The sequence below is a fragment of the Cydia splendana genome, chromosome 4, assembly GCF_910591565.1.
Source record: "Cydia splendana chromosome 4, ilCydSple1.2, whole genome shotgun sequence".
NCBI classification, from domain to species: domain Eukaryota; kingdom Metazoa; phylum Arthropoda; class Insecta; order Lepidoptera; family Tortricidae; genus Cydia; species Cydia splendana.
Genome location: NC_085963.1, coordinates 402969 through 424414, shown reverse-complemented (window position 1 = coordinate 424414; position 21446 = coordinate 402969). Strand labels below are relative to the sequence as shown.

At 40.8% G+C, this 21446-nt stretch overlaps 1 protein-coding gene and 1 long non-coding RNA gene across 8 annotated transcripts in view; one reads left to right on the top strand and one right to left on the bottom strand.

Annotated features, from left to right (window-relative positions):
* The window catches only part of LOC134789644 (uncharacterized), a 369764-nt gene that overhangs the window by 308734 nt on the left and 39584 nt on the right, over positions 1–21446 (bottom strand). The window lies entirely within an intron of this gene.
* The window catches only part of LOC134789635 (solute carrier family 12 member 6), a 509818-nt gene that overhangs the window by 478778 nt on the left and 9594 nt on the right, over positions 1–21446 (top strand). For 5 of the 7 annotated variants that reach the window (XM_063760215.1, XM_063760220.1, XM_063760214.1 and 2 more), the window contains 15 exons: positions 7587–7847; positions 9271–9456; positions 10819–11054; positions 11376–11529; positions 12426–12612; positions 13759–13915; positions 14242–14454; positions 14738–14917; positions 16403–16522; positions 16943–17136; positions 17732–17900; positions 18161–18350; positions 18763–18978; positions 19748–19855; positions 20009–20062. In XM_063760215.1, coding sequence (XP_063616285.1) covers positions 7587–7847; positions 9271–9456; positions 10819–11054; positions 11376–11529; positions 12426–12612; positions 13759–13915; positions 14242–14454; positions 14738–14917; positions 16403–16522; positions 16943–17136; positions 17732–17900; positions 18161–18350; positions 18763–18978; positions 19748–19855; positions 20009–20062 — 2625 coding nt within the window. The remainder of the gene's footprint in view (positions 1–7586; positions 7848–9270; positions 9457–10818; positions 11055–11375; positions 11530–12425; positions 12613–13758; positions 13916–14241; positions 14455–14737; positions 14918–16402; positions 16523–16942; positions 17137–17731; positions 17901–18160; positions 18351–18762; positions 18979–19747; positions 19856–20008; positions 20063–21446) is intronic. The other 2 variants (XM_063760221.1, XM_063760217.1) reach the window with 1 other exon arrangement.

Genomic DNA, 21446 nt, shown 5'->3' with positions numbered 1-21446 from the left:
GTCCCCGTGGTCTCGGAGAAGACTGGCTCAAGTTGACATTAACATCTTCTAGCCGCGCGGTTTTGATGTTATTTTCATTCGACCTTGAAGATCGTTCACGCTGATTGGTGCATGCGATATGAGCAGGCGGAGCAGCGCATGACTCAGTGCGTGAGACGCGCGCCGATCACGAAGACGATACCTAGTAAAGGCAAACGGCCCAATTCAAACTTTACGATACGTCAGTTAATAGATCTAGAAACGATATGGATTAGATATGTCAGTGTCAAATGTGACGTTTCTTCAAACAAAAACGTCACTTTTGATACTGACACATCTAATCCATATCGTTTCTAGATCTATTAATTGGCATATCTTAAAGTTCGAGTAGGGCATAGGGCAGCATCAAAAAGATAGTGACGGTCAAAGTAGCCAAATATATCGTAACACACCTCTGTTATCATATAAATAAAGATGTGTTTCGATATATTTGGCTACCTTTACCCTCACTATCTATTTGATGCTGACTGTACCGTATCGTATCAAAACCAGATCAGGACCATGAGACATTTCGAAATCTGAATCCGGCTCCTGAAGCGTAACTCGTAGAGATGTCCCGTGCATAAAACAACTGTAAAACAGTCCGTGATCTACGGCGCGACTCGGGAAATGATTTAGAGGTTCACTAGATATGAAATAGTAAAGATATGTGACGTTCCACGGCAAAAGGTACCCTATGGTGGCTGGCGCTTACGCTATTATTAACGCCGCTCCGAAATTCAGCCGGGGCAATGGTACCTTTTGCCGTGGAACGTCACATATCTTTACTATTTCATATCTAGTGAATATCCAATTCATTTCCCGAATCCCGCCGCTAGTTTACCTCGCGGCACGAAAGAACCGTCCAATAAAAGTTACCTCTCAATTTCCATATCTTATGCTAACAAAGAAACCTTGAGCCCGATTTAGAGTTAATATCTTGTTACGAGTTTGATCTTATTTTGTTACGACCCTGAAGATCGCTCTCGCTGATTGATGCATGTGAAATGAAGTGAATATCGTGCGTGAGATGCACGCCAATCACTTATACGATTTTCAGGATCAAAACCAGTTCAAAACCATAACAAGTTGTTATATCTGAATCGAGCTCCAGTTTATTTCTTTGTAAAAGTGGCTACGGAACCCTACACTGAGCATGGCCCGCAATCTTATTTATATTTTAATTTCGCGTCATATACTCGCGGAACGATACTCGCATCTCCTCTATAATTCACGCGCCATTTGCTTCCTCACTTTTAACGTAGTTACGTATTCTGATAGCGGTGAGGGATTTAGAACCCACATCCAGCAAAAAGCCACATAAATATGTACCAAATATGGGACGTACGGCGTTTTAAAGAGCGGTGAGAATCTCGCCCGGAGGTATGCTCTGCGACATCGCGATCGATAAGTAATTTCCCACGTTTTGGCTGAGATCTTGTGAGATTTTAGACTCGAGAAATACGAGGATTTCTCAGTCTTAGCCTAAGGCTGTTGGTTTGGTATAGAGGTTTTCAAGGGTTACGATTATGTCAAATATATAAAAATTTTTTTAGAAAACGACCGAACTTTCTTTGCTCGTGTTTATTATATTTTGTTTCACTGTATCAAACATTGCATGATGACAATTGTATAATTAAGCGCAATAAAAACCAGCAGAGGAAAGAGTTTGATTTTCGTCTGTAGTGCCTACAATGTCACACAATATGATTCCTTTACTGCAACACAGAAATGTACCACAATATTTTACTGTCTGCTGAATTTGCTAAGAGAAAAGTGACCTTCTCTTACAATATATGGACTTGGCATACAAACCGTATAACATCGATGGTCTGAAGGAACATAAATATAACATTGAGATATTCGTCAAGAAATGCCAGCAATTTTGTATTTAATAAATACTGGGTTTAATAATTGACTACATTTTCGTAATTATTGTAATCGGTTTAACTAAAATCAAACTTAACAAACAATCTAATAATATGAGATAATTTTCCGTTCAATGTTAATTAACATGTTTTGTTTGCCCGCCTTGCCCGATATATCGAGATATCTGGAGGCCTTGATCGCGTCTGAGAACCAAGCACCCTAGAGGCAAGGTCTGCCGAGGGCCTCATCAATGCCTCGAGCTCGTTACAAGACTGCAGAGGTCGAGTGTTCTCCTAGTACACGAACGTCGTATGAAGCGTCGAAGACTACGCGAACTTGTCGTTTTGTCTTTCTAGTGTCGTCATAACCATCATGAGGAATAAATGTCGTATGTTGCATCGAAAATCACACGGAGCTTTGTCGTTTTAATATGGAAGTGGTAACTCTCGCTAATCAGTTTTGAATGGCATTAAGAAGTTTTGAGAACGCCTGAGTACCCCGAAATGGGAACGTGACAATGTCTTGCATGAACAACTTTCTGAAGGTCGCGGATTCCACACCAGTCTCTTGAAAGTAATTATTGTATGGAATATTATGTAACCAAATAATTTTAGAAAGAATAAGTTATATGATATTAGAAACTAATAGAAACTGTCTTTTCCACAATTATGCTGATTTAAAAACACCTTGTTCAGATGTTTTTAGGAAAAAACAACATTATTTTCATAGCAACCTTGAGTAAATCAAAATAAATTATTCATCTTTTCTACACAGACCAAAATTTAAGAATGGCCAAAACACTTCCACGTCAATCACGTGCTTTTACGAGATGAGACGCCAAGCTAAGTGTACCGAATGGCACATCCAATGACCGGTGCCCTTTTCCACCTTATTTTATTAAGACAAGGTTCTAAAATGTCTACATGTTTGTTCTACCAAGTGGAAATCCTTGAAATTGTGCTCTCATATTAAAAGACGCTTTAATTCCACCTTAAATATTGCCGAAATACGACATCACATCATCTTTGATCTCGCTCGTGCGTTACAAATTCGCTGCGGCGTCAATTTGATTAATTAATCGAGATTACACACGCTCATATGTCAAGGATACAAGGCTCATTTGAGGCCTTTGATAATGATTTTTTACAAAGCGGGTACGGCAGCTAACAAAAGAGGAAATTTCTAATTATAACTTTTAATCAAACTCTATCTTTGCCATGCCCAGTAATTTGTAAGTCCTATTACTAATTATCTTCACAATAGGGATGTTGATATATACTCGTATTGTGTATTAAAAATTAAGCATCATTAAAGCTTGCCTAAGCCGTTTTTAATGTTTTGCAATTAGATCAAGGCGATAATGTATTCTTAACTTGGTTCTGTACCGTGAGCAACCGCTCCAAAACAACCGTTTTGGAGTCTGGTTGTCCCTTAATCTGACAGGGCTATTTTTCTCGTTAACCACATTTTCGAACTGACGCAAAAATATTTTTATCCCGACACTAAATAAAGTGAAAATACCCAGCGTTATCAATCTCGGAAAATGCTGTTATAGTAATAAAACTGAGATTGATGGATATTAAAGCTCTAGGCGTTTTTGAAGGTTTCTCTACGCCTATTTTCACGTTTGACAAATCGTCGGTAATTACTCTAGGTTGCCCGTCGGGTGAACTGTGAGATGTTCGCCCGAATGGGCTTGGTTTCGATATCGATGGGAGGATATTAGCCGTTTAGTCATCGTGGATCTGCTAACAGTCCTAAAAGATAATAACAATCTTTATCCTCACACGAACAAACGAAAGTTGCTCTTTTCAGTACAACCAGATATCTTAAACAAGACTGAAGTCCTGTCTTCTTTTCTTCCTCGTTCCCCTATTTGTGCAGTTTATGACCATAATGTAGTGTTATTCCATTGAATGCGGTCATAAACCATGTGGACTACACGGTGCAGGTTACCACCGACAGACTTTTTCGCAGTGAAATCGACCTAGATACCGCAACCACGATGGCCACATGAACCATCTTTTACTAAATTTGTTACCTACTCAGTTAAATCCGACCGTACAAATTGTAAATAGACCGGACTGTACGTATTATCCTTGTGATGCGAGCGTGTACTAACGAAGCCCCTACAATCAAGACAATCAGCTCAACGCCGCCACATTCACCAAGAAAGGCCTCCTGGTCTTGGTGAACGTTGCTGCATTGAGCGTTTGAGCTTGAGATAGTATTTTTTTGTTTATCAATTGTTTACGGATCATAACATTCATTCATATAACTAATTGATAACAAGAAACTCATCATCAATAAGATGATGGTTTAAACAGCGTCCATAAGAGTGTGGCACTTCCGAAAATGGCTATTAAGACCAATGCGCGAGCGGCAGCCGCGACCGCATAGCTGGCAGGAGAATGCTGTGCCCGGTGACGAAGGTGTTGTCGTGTCGGTGATAAGAAACTACTTATTAAATATACTAGTGGCTCTGTGAGCTGTAGACCTCGCGAGCATAGCTTATTGGGACCGTGCACGATGACAGCGCCACACAGCGGTTTGATCAATCAACAATACGAATTTTTTTTTATTTATTAAAAAAAATACGAAGTTTAAGTTGAAAAAATACAAAAAGTTATGTCTTACTGGGGATCGAACCCAGAATTTCTGTGTGCAAACAAAAAAAGCGAATGTTTACAAAATGCGCCATGATAGTTCTTAGCTAAGCTGACGAAATTTAAAATTTATTTACTCATAGAATCTGGTCACAAAATTTCACGAGAATCGGTTAAGAGAATCGGTGACCTGTAGAGGAGAACATCCGGACATACAAAAGCAAAATGCCCGAGTCAAAACGTAGACCATCGCTACGCTTCGGTCAATTAAAACGGGTCACACACGTAGTTCAAGTCGACTGTTCGACATTTTTCCCTCCATAACGAAGAGCTTCAACGGGAGCACGCGTTGGCGAACCTACGCAGACCTGTGTGACTGTTTAATATGTATTTTATGTTTAAAATGTGACCCGCCTAGTTTCGTGCGCTGGTATCTTCTCGGGGCTATAGTGTATGGTATTTTTGGACATTCATAAGTGCATTGTAATATACCTAACTTGAAGAATAAAGAATTTCACTTTCACTTTGCGTGGCGGGGTAGAATAGATCTCATTTGTTATTTAGGTTTATCAGAGACAGCCACAGTTATGCGTCGTATATCCTCGCGAGATGTTGTGTAACGTAAGCGCGATGAGGCTCCGTCATAAACCACGCTCATTCGTTTAATTACGTATCATCTCTGCTAAGGAGCACACGTGAAATACTAGGCCTGTGCGAACGAACGCAACTCAGACACGTGTAAAAGAAGGCCTTTTTTATGATAACTACAGGAGGCAAACAAGGGGAGGAATGGCCTGATGGTAAGCGATTACCTTCGCCCCTGGGTACCCGCAACACCAGAGGGGTTGTAAGTGCGTTGCCGGCCTTTGAGGTGGGAGTAGGTACGCTCTTTTCTTGAAGGTTTGAAAGCCTATGTGAATTTTACGAATTTATCTCATTTGACATCACGGAGCGCCGAATCTCGCCCGAAAACATTTCGTAAAGGGAAGAAATGTATTACCTACACTATACTATGTGTAATTAATTTAAAACAACTGCAATTACGACTTAGTAAAATAATTTGAAAATAGCACTGTTTTTACTTTACTCTATTTACTTATTTGTAAAATCATTTTTAATTTAACCTATGTAGTGTACTTTCGTTTTTTCGATACGTATTTGTTCATAAGAACTTTTAATCTGTGCCCTCGCTAACATATACTTGTGTGAGTGAGAAATAAATTGAGGGTCCTTTTCAAAGTCTTCTGGTATTGCACTGTATGTAATGTATACTTACTGGCACATCGGTTCCGAAGCTGGGTGTAACTGTATTGTTTGCTTTAAATGATTTTATGAATGGGGTAAAATCATTTTCACTATTATAGTTTACAGGGGTTACGATGTTGAAAAGGGTAGCCGGTAAATCCATATATAAATAAGAACGTAAAGCAGATGAGCAGAAGAAAGATAGCAAATCACGAACCGGTATTAAGGCATTTAGAATAGGGCCCCAGGGCTGGATTCTGCGCAGGCACCGGGCGAAGCGAGCGAAGCGTGCCTGAATAATATACGAGGCAGGCTCCGGCCCTGTAATCGCTTCTAAAACGCAAGCGAGCATTCGCCTCCTACTATACCTACATGCGACCTTGAGGTCGGTTAACTCGTATGCGGGTTTCATTACATTGTGGTATTTATTTCGATTGGTCGGTTCAATTGGATGTAACCTCAACAGTCCGCAATCCGCAATGTAACTAAAATCGTGTGCTAGTTCGGGCGCCGTCTAATTGAGCCCTAAGCCGAGTTTCTCGCGTTGGTATCATCCCGGGGCAATGATGTAGGTTAGAGTCACATGGTATATATTTTACATTCTAAAGTACATTGTAATGTGTATATCTAAATTAAATTTACCTGAACAAAAGAATGAATCCTTTGTTTTCATATCTTTTCTATTTTTCCGCTATCGCCAGAGCTCGGTAAGCATCGGTAATGCGTTCAGGTCCCAAAGCGCGTTCCGTTTTACGTTACACCCTCCAAATTAACCTGCGCTTGTAATAAATCAGAGTTCGGTTGCTCGATCTAATGAGCGGGTCGTGTCGATACTGAATACGAATATAAGTAGGTACACCCCATACGTTTGGAGCCGTTGACGCTAAATCGTTCTGCGTATAGAATGATGAACATGTGTTCTATTACATATATAGCTACGTGTCATTATTTAATTCACTATAACTTAATATAAGAAAATGAAACGAGTCGGGAACTTATTGGTTACTAATTATTGGTTCAATTTAAAAACACATTCCGGTAGATAGATACCTAGAGCCTTTTACGTCAGCACCAAGGAAAACTGGATAATGAGGGTAAAACACCTCACTACCCAGTTTTCCTCTTCTTCTTCTTCTTCCTCGAGTTATCCCGGCATTTTTGCCACGGCTCATGGGAGCCTGGGGTCCGCTTGACAACTAATCCAGTTTTCCTCTATAGCTATCTATGATCTACAGGAGCACCTTTTCACCGTCTATATTAAAAGGGTACTTAATAATCTCGGCAAGAATTTAGAAGGATATTTCTAAAACGTAGTTTGTGTGCCCATCAAACCTGCCGGAGATAAATGACTTCCGACCCACGTTGGAAAGGTGGGGCGGAATTTTCGGTGTTAATAGCTTTATATTTGCGAAGATGCCATTTTTTATGTTTAGGTTTGTCTGGAAAATAATCCTGCGTCCGTTTTATGTAACCTAAGCAGAAGCATTCCAGGGGCTGTCCCGTACAACCGTATTTTATTTTATGTATTGTCGGAACTTTTTGGCGCATAAAGCCGTCGATTATTTATCTTAGCATATGTTTCAACAATTAGCCGTCACCGCACTTACAACCCCTCTGGTATCAATGGGCGACGGTAATTGCTTACCACCAGTCGTCTGCTCGTTTCGCCTCATATGTCAATAAGAAAATCAATGGCTTGTTAGTACCCATTGTCAGTCGTTAATAAATACATAACACCGTTACACTTAGTTCTTTAACCTTAATTGTTACTAACCGTTATGGGCCATTGTTGTCTTTAAATAAATATATTGAAATTGTTACAAAAACCATATTATGTTTGTTGTACAGGAGGAGATCGAGGACCGGCCTCGGGCGGCGACGTTCCTCAGCTCCCTGGCGGACTACTCCAACACCATTCCGACGGCGTCGGCGGCCGACCCCGACGCCGCCAAGCCCGCGCCGCCGGCGCGCATGGGCACGCTCATCGGCGTCTTCCTGCCCTGCATCCAGAACATCTTCGGCGTGATTCTGTTCATCCGTCTGACGTGGGTCGTGGGCACTGCTGGCGCTATACAGGGCTTCCTGATTGTGCTGGTGTGCTGTTGTACGGTGAGTGTCCTATATTTCTACAAAATTTGCAGTCATAAGGTTTATGTACAGACATTTAGACACGCCTGCGCGTCATAAAGTAAATAGGTACACTCTGGTTAAACTGTCTTAGTGTATCAAACTATTTACGCCTTCTTTCGATTTCAATTCAGTTATGTTTATGTTTAAATGTATATTTAAATTTGAAAAGATAATAAGATTAATAAGTGTAGAGGGGGCAATGAGGAACGCCATACTTTTGGACTCGAATTTTCTGTTTCGATGATAATTTTATGGTGTTGACAAATAATTGTAAAATTTGGTTGGGGGTGATAGTCCTAATTAGATTCCCAAAAAAATCGTAGAGTTTTGTTATGCAAATAAAAAGTTTTCGCCAAAAGTCAGAAAATTTCATGTCCAACCACAATTAATAAGCGTAATTCCACAGTGGAGCGTTATATATAATACACATTACATATTATTTTAGGCATATCAAACTTAAATGCTCAGTACCGTGAGTGAAAAGACGGGTTCAGTAGTTAGCAACTAGATATTCCTTAATCTCTACTAGGGCTTTTTCCTTTGAGCCAAATCATTACATTCGAAAGATGTAATCAAATATACTCTCGATGTGGTTTATGAAGAGGCATGAATAGAGAACTAGTTACATTGTTCTTTTGTCTCAGTTGTTGGAGTTTCACATTCATGCGCGGAACTTGAACTATTAACAATGGTTCCAGATTTACAATAGTTAATTAGTTACAGACTTCACACGTATTATGACAAATGAGCAAAGTCACTACTTCACTAATACGATTTCCAATTATTATTATTATTATTCAGAGCCCACTGTGTCCCACTGCTGGGCAAAGGCCTCCCCCCTCTTCCTCCACTCGTCTCTATTTAGTGCAATATCTGGCCAGCCTCTCAAGAAGGAGTCCAAGTCATCCCGCCATCGCCGACGAGGCCTGCCGGCTCCCCGGTTAGACTCGTGGGGCTCCCACTCTGTGGTTAACTTGGCCCACAAGTCGTCCGGCATTCGGCAGACATGACCAGCCCAGTCCCATTTTAACTTGGCCGCTTTCCGAGCTAATATATATATATATTTCCAAATATTGTCACACAATAATAAGCCGTGAGTTTGAAAACATCTTTGCGAACAAGGTAAGAAGATTACATCAGTAGTCAGGATTAAACAACCAATTCATTCAGAATGCAAATGTGCAAGTTGCGAAGAGTTTCCAAAAAAAACTGGAAAAGTTTCAGATTTCTGAGAACAGAATGCAACCGAAAACGCGGTAAATTCACGTTTTTTGTCTAGCACTTAACACATTAAATTCACTGCCAGCGACCCGCTAGAGTAGGCGCTTTTCGCGGTTCACGCAATAGGCTATAGGAATGCGTTAAACATGACAACCTTTTAATAATATTGTAATGTTCACAGACTATGCTAACAGCAATATCGATGTCCGCGATTGCGACAAACGGCGTGGTGCCGGCGGGCGGGTCCTACTTCATGATCGGCCGGTCGCTGGGCCCCGAGTGCGGCGGCGCCGTCGGCATGCTGTTCTACACGGGGACCACGCTCGCGGCCGCCATGTACATCGTGGGCGCCGTGGAGATCGTGCTAGTGAGTTACCTCCTGTATTTTACTATCAAGACGTGGAATGTTATTTTCAAAATGCTTTTAAGGTTTTACAATGGTTGCTACGAAATTATTGACTCAGAGAGTTGTAGTTGCTGTAGGTACGGTCATTTTGACAAGCGTCTTCCTGGTGACTTTTCTTTGGAAAAAACCTACAACTAGACTTTTAAAAAAAGCTGAATATAGAATTCAATACATCAATGATTTATTTAACCGAACCCAAAAAACTCTTACAATGATCCTCTTCTTCGCATTTAATCAAAGCATTTCTATGGGTTGGTTCAGGGCAAAATTCATAATTTTATTACACGTCCCAACCGAAAACTGAGCATAAAAATGAGAACTAAATTTAGCCTCATCTATTTTCCACTCGACCTAGCCCGGCGTCTAAAGCATTTCTAATTCCAACCTCGCCGAGTCATCCTGTCTCATTTCAGTTTATCTTATATACCTTTAAAGCTCTTTCGCATTACTTACCATATAGCTGAGATTCCAACGCTGTCATCCTTCGTTATCAGGCAGCCTAAGTGGAAATCTATATCCACAACCGCGCTTCAAATAAATATAAAGAGTAATATGAAACCTTTATTTTCGCGCGAAAGCTCTTTTCAAGGTTTAATTCAGTAACCTTTTTCCGCGCGTACGGTTGGCGTGTGCGGAATAACAACATCCTCGGACTTATGCTGCGTTGTTCAGACCAAAAGGCATCCTCGTTATTTCAGACCACGTCGGTTACTTCCTTTGATCTCGTATGACAGTAATTGTTAACCCTGGTCGTGCACACAATACTAACATCAGTACTTTGACATCTGTTAGCTTAACCCAATAAAAAGTTGGCGCGGAATGTCGTAACTGGAGCGGAGGTTGCTGGAGGGATGGACTACTTTATGCCTTAAGTCTTAACTATGTTTGGTTTAGTTACTGCTGACTTTTGTTCGACAATTTTACGGAAGCGCTTGGGAAGTTGACATAGCTGTATCAAGTTTTAAGTGTCACCGTAAAATAGTTACCGAGATTTTCGAGTGTTGTTTGCTGCATAATTTTAATTGCTTTTACGTTTCACTTTCTAAAGTTTCGAAAGGGTAAACTTAAACTTTACTTAGTCGATCGTAACGTTATATAATGTAAAAGTAAAAACTTCCATTTTTGTATAAAGATCTTCGTTCCTTAAATCTTTAAATGTTTCCAGTAATAATTTGTCAGCAGAAAGTACACTTCGCTCACAAGCTACGAGCCGCACGGCGATCTCAAGGAATCCAATAACACTCAATTTCCCTCCGCTCATAAAAGCACAAAATGCTTGGACTATACTTTTCTGTTTCATCTCACATTATCCTAAATTTCCAGACATACATGGCCCCGTCGATGTCCATCTTCGGCGACTTCACGAAGGACCCGGACGCGATGTTCAACAACTTCCGCGTGTACGGCACGGGGCTGCTGCTCGTCATGGGGCTGGTGGTGTTCCTGGGAGTCAAGTTCGTCAACAAGTTCGCGACGGTGGCACTGGCTTGCGTCATCCTGTCTATTACCGCCGTATATGTTGGCATCTTTGTCAACTGGAACGGGAATGACAGCCTACAGTAAGTTATCTTCCACGTCATGGGTTTAGTTATCTTTGGACTCAAGTAAAAATGAAACTAATGAGAATATATGGATATATATGGAATGAATGTAGAGGGAGATAGGAGGAAAGGAAACCCAAGGAAAAGGTGGATGGACTGTGTAAGTGATGAAAAGAAAGCAGGTGAATGATGAGATCGTGAACGACAGAGTGGTATTGAGTAAAAAGGCATGCTACACCGACTCCATATAAATAATGGGAAAAGGGCAAGCGAATGATGATGACAGTTGAACAAGGTCTATTTCGTTTTTGTATTGGTTGATAATTATTTTGCCTGTAGAATGTGCGTCCTCGGCAAGCGGCTGCTGAAAGACATCCACATCAGCAACTGCACGAAGACGGTGGGCGGTGAGCTGGAGAAGCTATTTTGCGCCAACCGAACCTGCGACGAGTATTACAAGACTCATGATGTGCAAATCGTCCAGGGTATCAAAGTTAGTACTGTCTAATGTTTGCGCTTAGTAGGTAGGTAATTACCTAAGTACTTCGTTCATCATCTTTGCTATAACATATATTGTGGGAAATACCATTGTCCACACTGTTAACTGACAATTGTGAACATTATTTGCAAATATATAAGGTGTACCAATGGTCAGTAAAGAGTGTTGTTGCAATTCCCCGTTTCCACAGACTTATGCTGCTCATCTGATATCAGGGTCAAACAGATCACTGTGTTATGTCTTTCCTGTAGACATACACAAGAGTTAAGGGCTATAAAGGTTAATTTTCTTATTTCACCCTTATCCACGTGAAAACGACCTCCTTTTATTTAGAGAACTATGATAAAATCATTGCTTACATGCCCACAAGCTGTTAACTATTGCCCACAGGAGAGAAAAATGTGCTGTTCGCGATAACACACTAGTTTTCTCTCCTGTGGGCAATAGTTAACAGCTTGTGGGCATGTAAGTAATGATTTTATCATAGTTCTTTAAATAAAAGGAGGACCTTTTCACATGGATAAGGGTTAAATAAGAAAATTAACCTTTATAGCCCTTAACTCTTGTGTATGTCTACAGGAAAGACATAACACAGTGATCTGTTTGACCCATCATTGTTCGTCTCATGTCCATATTCGTAGCGCCATACAGTATAACCCATTGAAAGCGTTACAAACAGACTAAAGCAACAAAATTAATCCAATTAGTTTCTTGAATTTTTCTATATCAGTAACATATGCTTTAGGTACCTAATTAAACATAGTCCAGGTCCAAACCTGCTGACCAGAACCGAAATTTAATGTTTTGTTAGGCATGGTACTAGGCCTCTAAATCAGTCCGCAAATAAGTAGTTTTGAAAGAGACAATTTATACCAATACCAATTTCTCAGGGCCTAGCAAGTGGCGTGTTCTTTGACAACCTGCAAGACTCATTTCTGACGCTGGGCCAGTACATCGCGTACGGCAAGGAGCCCGAGGACATCGAGCAGATGGACCGCCCCACCTACAACCAGGTCTACGCGGACATCACCACTACCTTCACTATACTCATCGGCATATTCTTCCCGTCGGTGACTGGTAAACATTTAAAGACTGTTATAAATCGTTATTTTAGTTTAGTTTGTAGGTCACAACTGCACGGCTTTTGTAGAGATGGTAAACAATTGGTAGTTAAAAGATGCTCTAAAATCATTCCTATGATTGTACAAATAATTTACGGTATATTCAGAAGCAGAAGCAGATACGCGGGCGAGGAGATCAAGACAAATTTGTTTAAAAAAAAGTAAAGTGTGTACAGATCATTTCGAAAACCTAACAAGCTTAGCTGCTGACTGTAATCGGCCTCAGATCGAGCGAGTATGTTTGAATGATCCAGAGACTATAGACCAAATCAAAGAGGCATTATGGTTTTAGAGATATTGGCCGCTTTTTTTAATATCGCTACTTTTCCCTTAGAAGTTGTATTGCTTTCTAGAGAGAAGAATTAATTATAATAGTAATGAAATAAACTACTTCTTACAAACTAATAACTTTACCCACTTATCTAACAAGTTATACAAGTTAGTACAGAAATTACGGCCAAACGCGAATATAAAACTTTTTATCCTCAACGACTTTGGACATAAACAACAAAGTTTGACTTCTCCATCCGCGGGGCGCTATACGAGGGATGATTTGCATCCAGAATGGCTTCAACAGAATATTTGGATCATATAAAAACACATTTAATAAGTAAATTTGATCCATCAAAGTTTTAATAATGTTGGATCAAGTCAAGTAATTACTACTTAATTCTTAGTAATATTAAGAAAAAACCTTACAATAACCTAATTTATATGTATAGAGGATTCTGATCTATCTAGCCGCCCAGTAGAGGCCATAAAAAGGTCTTCCATTCCATTATTGTATTATGACTATTATGAACTCAAAATTGCATTTTTCTTGGCAAGTTTTGATTTACAAACCGAAATACAATAACACACCATACAACTTTTGATTTGTGGGCGGCGGGAGGGTTGATAATCAAAAATCCTCAGTGGGGCTCTACAACTTTTGAAGAATACCTTCAAAAGATTAGGCTGTTCGTTTTCTGGCAGTATCTATATTGACTGTTGTTCGGGCTAGCCTATTTGCCCTATGGTCCATCCATACCTCGTACATAGTGAGGAAGCCTGTGCACTGGAACGTATATAGACTTAGTAATGATGATTGATAATTTCACAGGCATCATGGCGGGATCAAACCGCTCCGGAGACCTGGCTGACGCCCAAAAAAGTATCCCCATTGGCACCATTTGCGCCATCCTAACCACCTCCACCGTGTATCTCTCGTGCGTGCTACTGTTCGCCGGCACTGTCGATAACCTGCTGTTACGTGACAAGTAGGTGTTAACTTACCACTGTGATTACCACCGCTATTAAATACCTACAGGTTGTGCACGCCTGGTTACAGACATCATCACCATTTTACTTTTCTTACACTGTGGTGTGACAAACCGACTGGTTCTTTTTATAGAAAGTTCGTTCTGCCCTCCTGACTAATACCCTGTCCTCGTGTGTTCTGTTTGCAGCGATTTCGCATTACAAATTAAGAATCCCAGTACGTAAAAAGAGCTAATCATTAGCATTCCTAAAACAATTTCTCAGTTGTTTTGAGTTGATATACATTACATTATATTAAAAAATATAAACTTGCAATTTCTTTCAGGTTCGGTCAATCGATCGGCGGTAAGCTAGTAGTCGCCAACATGGCGTGGCCTAACCAGTGGGTGATCCTGGTGGGTTCGTTCCTGTCCACTCTGGGCGCAGGGCTGCAGTCCCTGACCGGCGCCCCGCGACTGCTTCAAGCCATTGCCAAGGATGAGATCATCCCGTTCTTGGCGCCGTTTGCCGTGTCGTCTAGTCGGGGCGAACCTACAAGGTATGTTCTAATAGGAATTCTTGATAATTAGCTGAGACCGGTTCACTAAAATGCTGATAATTATCAAATCAACTGCCCCGATTGTACTCATTTAATAAAGACTACTTAAAACTAGCTCCATTTTTAAATTAATCGCGTTCAAATTGCTACAGCCTACAATTTTCCTAGCATTTTCTAAGGTAATTATTATAAATTATAATTAAAGAGAAGCGTTCGCAGAAGACTCGTGGAAATACTCCTGTAGACCAGGTATTGATAATAATATGGCGATAATTATTCCCAGGGCCCTGCTGCTAACAATGGCGATCTGCCAGTGCGGCATCCTGCTTGGCAACGTGGACATCCTGGCGCCGCTGCTGTCCATGTTCTTCCTCATGTGCTACGGGTTCGTCAACCTGGCCTGCGCGCTGCAGACGCTGCTCAAGACGCCTAACTGGCGGCCGAGGTTCAAATACTATCATTGGTAAGCACTATATTACTATTGCTACAGCTGAAAACAGAACCGCGTGGAAGTCCATAATCAAATTCGTAGCAGAAACCTCTTACAATGGACACGACACTGTTATTATTAACAGTAGCAGGGTATTATTACCCTATACTGGTGACGGGATTGATAGAAGGCAATGAAGAGACTGGATTTTGGACCTAATTGGCGGCCGAGATTCAAATACTACGACGGGTAAGGTATGGACGAATAAAAAACGTAATTTTCGTGTCTACCGTCTAACGATTATTACCGCAACGGATACACACGTACCAGGGTCAAACAGATCAGTGTGTTATGTCTTTCCTGTAGACATACACAAGAGTTAAGGGCTATAAAGGTTAATTTTCTTATTTAACCCTTATCCACGTGAAAAGGTCCTCCTTTTATTTAGAGAACTATGATAAAATCATTGCTTACATGCCCACAAGCTGTTAACTATTGCCCACAGGAGAGAAAAATGTACTGTTCGCGATAACACACTAGTTTTCTCTCCTGTGGGCAATAGTTAACAGCTTGTGGGCATGTAAGTAATGATTTTATCATAGTTCTTTAAATAAAAGGAGGACCTTTTCACGTGGATAAGGGTTAAATAAGAAAATTAACCTTTATAGCCCTTAACTCTTGTGTATGTCTACAGGAAAGACATAACACAGTGATCGGTTTGACCCACCAACACCTTTGGCAAGCGAAAGATCAGCCAAAAAATGTTTCGAGGTTGCGATAAGTAATCCTCCTCCCTCATTTGACCCACACTAACTAACAAGGCAAGTTAAATAAAAGTTTGGAAAAACGATATTAATTTATCCTAAGTCCGAGAATACCTCCTGGTTGATATTTCGTAACTACATTTTACTTCTGTATTGTTTAAAACATGAAATTATGGCATGGCAAGCATCATTATGTCAATTGTCCCATCATAGGAGGTATGCAGTTTTACAGCTCCTATAATGGGATTGGGCCAAATACCACTATTTTTTTTACATCTGTGGAGTCACAACATAGTGTGTTGTATACCTTATCTCATGGTAAATGCAATTAACAAAACACATTCTAGTTTTCATCAAGTATTAATTAATTAAAATTTAATAAATTAACTCACCTCTCTTAGCGAAGTTGTTAAGAATTTTTAGTGATATTTTTTTTCAGTGGCACGACAACTTTTGGGTTGACGCACATTTCTTAAAAAATAACCGAATTTAATAAAAATTCAAACATAATCAGTTCTAGGACTCTTATTTATTATAAAAATATATCCAGTGTTTATAAACTACTTTTATATACTTATTTTAGAGGAATTGTGTTTTTTTGTCCCATTACTGGTTCCGTGTCCATTATAGGGTATACTACTATAATCGCGATTTAAAATCTTAAAACTTAAATACGCGATTTAGTCCCGTTGTGCAGTTTGATAAAACAATTACAGCCTGTAACATTAAGTAAAAAGCAACTTGATCATTACAGGTCGCTCTCACTGGCCGGCCTGACGCTCTGCATCTCGATCATGTTCATGACGTCGTGGATCTTCGCACTCATCGCCATGGGCATGGCTGGCCTCATCTACAAGTACATCGAGTATCGAGGGTGAGTCACATTCAAGAATTTGTAGCACTTCTCTTCAGGTTGCTCTTGCTGGCTGAAGAAGAAGAATTTAACCGGGAAATTTCGTCCGTTGGTATATGGCACTTTCTTCAGAATTACAAGTTGCTGGTGAATATAAACGTAGGTACTTAATTACATGTTACCTTCGATAACCAACGAGGTGTGCTAATTGTGGTCATAAGTAGTTAAATTGCGTCTAATTATCCATCTTCTTGTAGGTATTTCTAGAGATCATCATCATCCCCTAGGGTGCAATACACCTTCCTATTTGTATTTTTCCTTTTAACTGATCAAATTTGCTGTCGTAAGTACTAATCGTAACAAAAAGTGTTAGTGATAGTCTCGCGTTTTTCTTACCGGTTCTCATGGCAAAGCCTCCAATGTTTACTTAACTTTTTATAGAGCGGAGAAAGAGTGGGGAGACGGTCTCCGTGGTCTGGCTCTCTCCGCCGCTCGCTACTCGCTCATGCGGCTGGAGGAAGGCCCGCCGCACACGAAGAACTGGCGGCCGCAGGTGCTGGTGCTGGCCAAGCCCAACGACGACCTCACGCTCAAGTACCGCAAGATGCTATCCTTTGCCAGTCAGCTTAAAGCGGGTAAGTATTTTATAACCAGATTATGTCATGGCCACTCTTGAACTCTGTCTTTAACCGATCCCACTGGTTTGATAATAGGATTTTTTCTTACCATAACTGGCTGGGTGGATACCATATACAGTTTCAACATACGGTCACTTGTGATTGTTAACCCCACATGCTATCCAACATTTTGGTCCCTTCATTCAAAGGCGATCTCCTGATCGCTCCGGATCGCTGGTTCGGAAGTTTCGGAACATAAATAAACATTATTGTTGAAGATTTTTTTCTAACTGGATATCTAGCAGTCGTTCGAAATGGCAGTGGTCAGCAATATTTACAGCAACTTATGTGGTGTAAATATTGCTGACCACTAGTGTGTATAATCCAGAGTTCCCACGGACACGGACGAACGGAGGGACATAACGGAATCCAATTATTGCCTTTCAAAAACTCAGGCACTGGTCAGCATGATAGCCAACTATGTATATATCACTCAATTCTGTGTTTCTACACTAAGCAGAGTATGCTTGAACTAAGATGTTTAACTGTGCACCAATTGTAAACCCATACTCGGAATAAAATTCATTCATTCATCATAAGTCTCGGTTTCCAGGCAAGGGATTGACAGTATGCGTGTCAGTCCTGGGCGGCGACTTCACGCGGCGCGCGGGCGAGTCCACCACGGCCCGGCAGAACCTGCGCCAGTGTATGCTGGAGGAGAAGGTCAAGGGCTTCGCCGACACGCTGGTCAGCCACGACATCGCCGAAGGCCTGAGCCATGTGTGAGTAGAAATTTTAAGATACTTGTTTTTCAAGTGCCAAGAAATGACGGTTGGCACCGTTGGTAGTCAGCACCGCATATTTAATTAAGTTGTTACGTATTCGCACGTGTATCGTACAACGTTTTAGAGTACATGTGGCCTTTTAAACTTTCGACATACGCACTAGTGCGGGAAAGTAGCACCATATGTACTATAAATGTGTATTTACTCGTATATGTTTATCAAAAATTTGGCAATTAATCCTCAATGCGATGTTCCAGCGTCCAAACCATCGGCCTCGGCGGCCTGAAGCCCAACACGGTGATCGTGGGCTGGCCGTACGGCTGGCGGCAGTCGGAGGACGAGCGGACGTGGCACGTGTTCCTGCACACAGTGCGCGCTGTAGCTGCGGCACGCATGGCCATGCTCGTGCCCAAAGGGATCAACTTCTTCCCGGACTCCACTGAGAAGGTCACTATCAAATGCAGCAGCGTCGTACGTCTGCATGACGCCGGCAGAAAAACTCCGATCGGCTTCTAAGCGCCGATTCATAGCTTCAAAAGTCGCTTTACGGAGCTGACTGCTAACTTTCACTAGTTGGAGAGGCACCTGAAGAAGAAGAACAACGACGGCTGCAGTCACTTTTGCAATTTTGATTGTGCGACAATATTTACATCTTACTCACTTATGCAAGGTGGTTGTTTCTGTGGTATTTAAAGCTAGTTGCAGTATTGTTGCCTTATTATTTCTGATAAATTTAAACATCACGTCAAGGGAGCTCCCATCTAGTCGTTATTAACATTTGTGATGGCCATCATTACAAATAAGTTTTTTTTAACCAGCACTTCCTATCCAACAATAACTCAATATGTCAACATTCCAGGTGGCGGGCAACATCGACATCTGGTGGATCGTGCACGACGGCGGCATGCTGATGCTGCTGCCGTTCCTGCTGAAGCAGCACCGCACCTGGAAGAACTGCAAGATGCGCATCTTCACCGTCGCGCAGATGGAGGACAACTCCATCCAGATGAAGAAGGACCTCAAGATGTTCCTGTACCAGCTGCGTTTGGAGGCCGAGGTCGAAGTTGTTGAGATGGTCAGTATCTTAACATTCATTATGTGAGTTTCAGTTCCCAATTTTTCGTAGGCATATTTTTTTCCGGTTGCTAAGCTACTTATCTGGAAATACACGACCAAATAATTGAAAATTTAACCTGTTACGTCAGACTTATTATGGAGTGAAAAAAATATGCTGCGTTAATTCTAATTTTCCTTCACTTTAATTTTCCTCGTATAGAATTATTATGATTGCAATAATTAATAGATGGATTAGGATTTTGGAGAGATATTTTTTTTATACCACATCGGTGGCAAACAAGCTTACGGCCCGCCTGATGGTAAGCAGTCACCGTAGCCTATGGACGCCTGCAACTCCAGAGGTGTTACAAGCGCGTTGCCGACCTTTTAAAAACCTGTACACTCCTTTTTTGAAGAACCCCATACCGTAGACCCTCGGGAAAACCTCGGAAGGGAGCTCATTCCGCAGCCGGAGCGTCCGCGGGAGGAAATTCGTCTTAAATCGCACAGTACGCGACCATTTAGGTTCTAGGGTGTGAGGATGAACACCCTGCCGACGGCGAGCGGTGCGGTGATAGAAAGCGGCCGTTGGCATCATGTCAAATAATTCCTCAGAGTGTGCTCTGAGGAATTATTTGCTCATTGTACAAGCGGTAGAACACACACAAGGAGGCAAAGGAGTTGTAGAGATATAAGAGCGTATCTATATTTTGCGCGCTTCGTTACCTATGCAAGATAGACTATTGACTCATTCTCATAATGTTTAATTATTTCTCACCTAATTTCAGACGGACAGCGATATATCTGCCTACACGTACGAACGCACACTGATGATGGAGCAACGTAACCAAATGCTGCGCGAACTCAGACTCAACAAGAAAGAGACCCTCGGAATGGTACGTGCCATCTCTCTCACACACTATAACTACACTTGTTCCACTTCTCACAAATGTTTAACAGTACTTCACTGTACGCTGTACAAATATCTCGTGGCTTTATAATAATGTGTGTTATACAGAACTAACTTATATTTGTCTGCGCCGATACAGATGCAAAATTTGGTGGACTATAGTGAGCAAAACGCTGAGGAGAAGTTGCCACTGGTAAACGGAATACTTTAACCCGATCGAGTCCACTTTTATATATGCATTCTAGCTGTGATCCATTTACTAACCCCTAATAACCCTTGGATTAGAGCTCGTTTTATTTTAGTCTGGCCAGGAATTTACAAATTGATTTCTATTTTTACTTTACTTCGTTCACTCGCAACGGTTCTCGCTCGGACCATTCATAGTGCAAGAAAGATGGACACAAGTGATTGGTATCAAAACTGCGATTTATGAATAAGAGATTAAGGTGGAAATGATGATGACTGCGCGTAATACGGATATAAGATCAATTTGTAAAGTCCTAATAAGCCCCTAGCTCATCGTGGCAGTAGACGTAAATAGCTGAAGATATGATTTTTTTGTCAGCCATACAACGCTGAGCGTGAGATGGGTGTATATCCTCAGTTACTTGCTTATGCCACGATTGACCTATATGATTCTAGCGTTTTGATTTAGTAGGCATTTTTGTAAGAGGCCAGAGTGATAGTTTACTGTTTCCTTCCAAGCTTGACGATGGTTTTATCAATAATTGTATCTTCGATGTGTAGGTAGTTACGCTTAGAACCATGCGTCACTCATTCCACGCCTAGATGTGCTCTCAAAGTCCTATAAAACTACAGGACACCCAGATTTATATTTGCTTTAAGTGTTTTCTTCTCTTTCTACTCATCTCATACTTTTCTCATTTCACTGTTAAAAACCATTCACTTTTCAATCCGCTCTTCATTTTTACTTTTATGTCTTCATAGAATTCTTGCATTTGTAGGCTCCTTTTGATGTTTCGCTCTCTTGATGTTTACTCGTATCCGATTGTTTAGGATTATAACATAGCTAGGTGGGTAAATAATACACAGCACGCTTTTTCGCCCCATAGATCCGTACTAATACATATATAAGTATGTAATTGGAAATAATCTCAACATTATTTTTACTAACAATATTAAGAAACAGCAGATGCTGCTACCTGGAAACAATCACGTTCAAAGAATTTCGAAACTGAAAAACATTTCAGGGAGAATTTATTGGGGACATTTACATTCAAACATCAACAGGGAAATAATTTCGATAATATGTACCAACTCTAATCAATCGTGATTTTGGAGTTCACTTAATCTAATATACAGGGTGATTCAGGAGACGTGAGCAGGACTAACACTGGGCATTTCGTAAATTATAAGCAACTGTTTCGTATCAGTATTAGTGAGATTAACGTAATTTTTTTAGTCATGTTGAAAAAAAAAGTTATTGATTTATTTACGACATGCATGGTCACCCTAAAATTACAATACTAAACTACCGATACTCTGTGTCAAATTTAATGTCATCACTGTCATCACGGCTGGTTACTTTTGAAAACGCGTATCTCACTCAAGTTTGA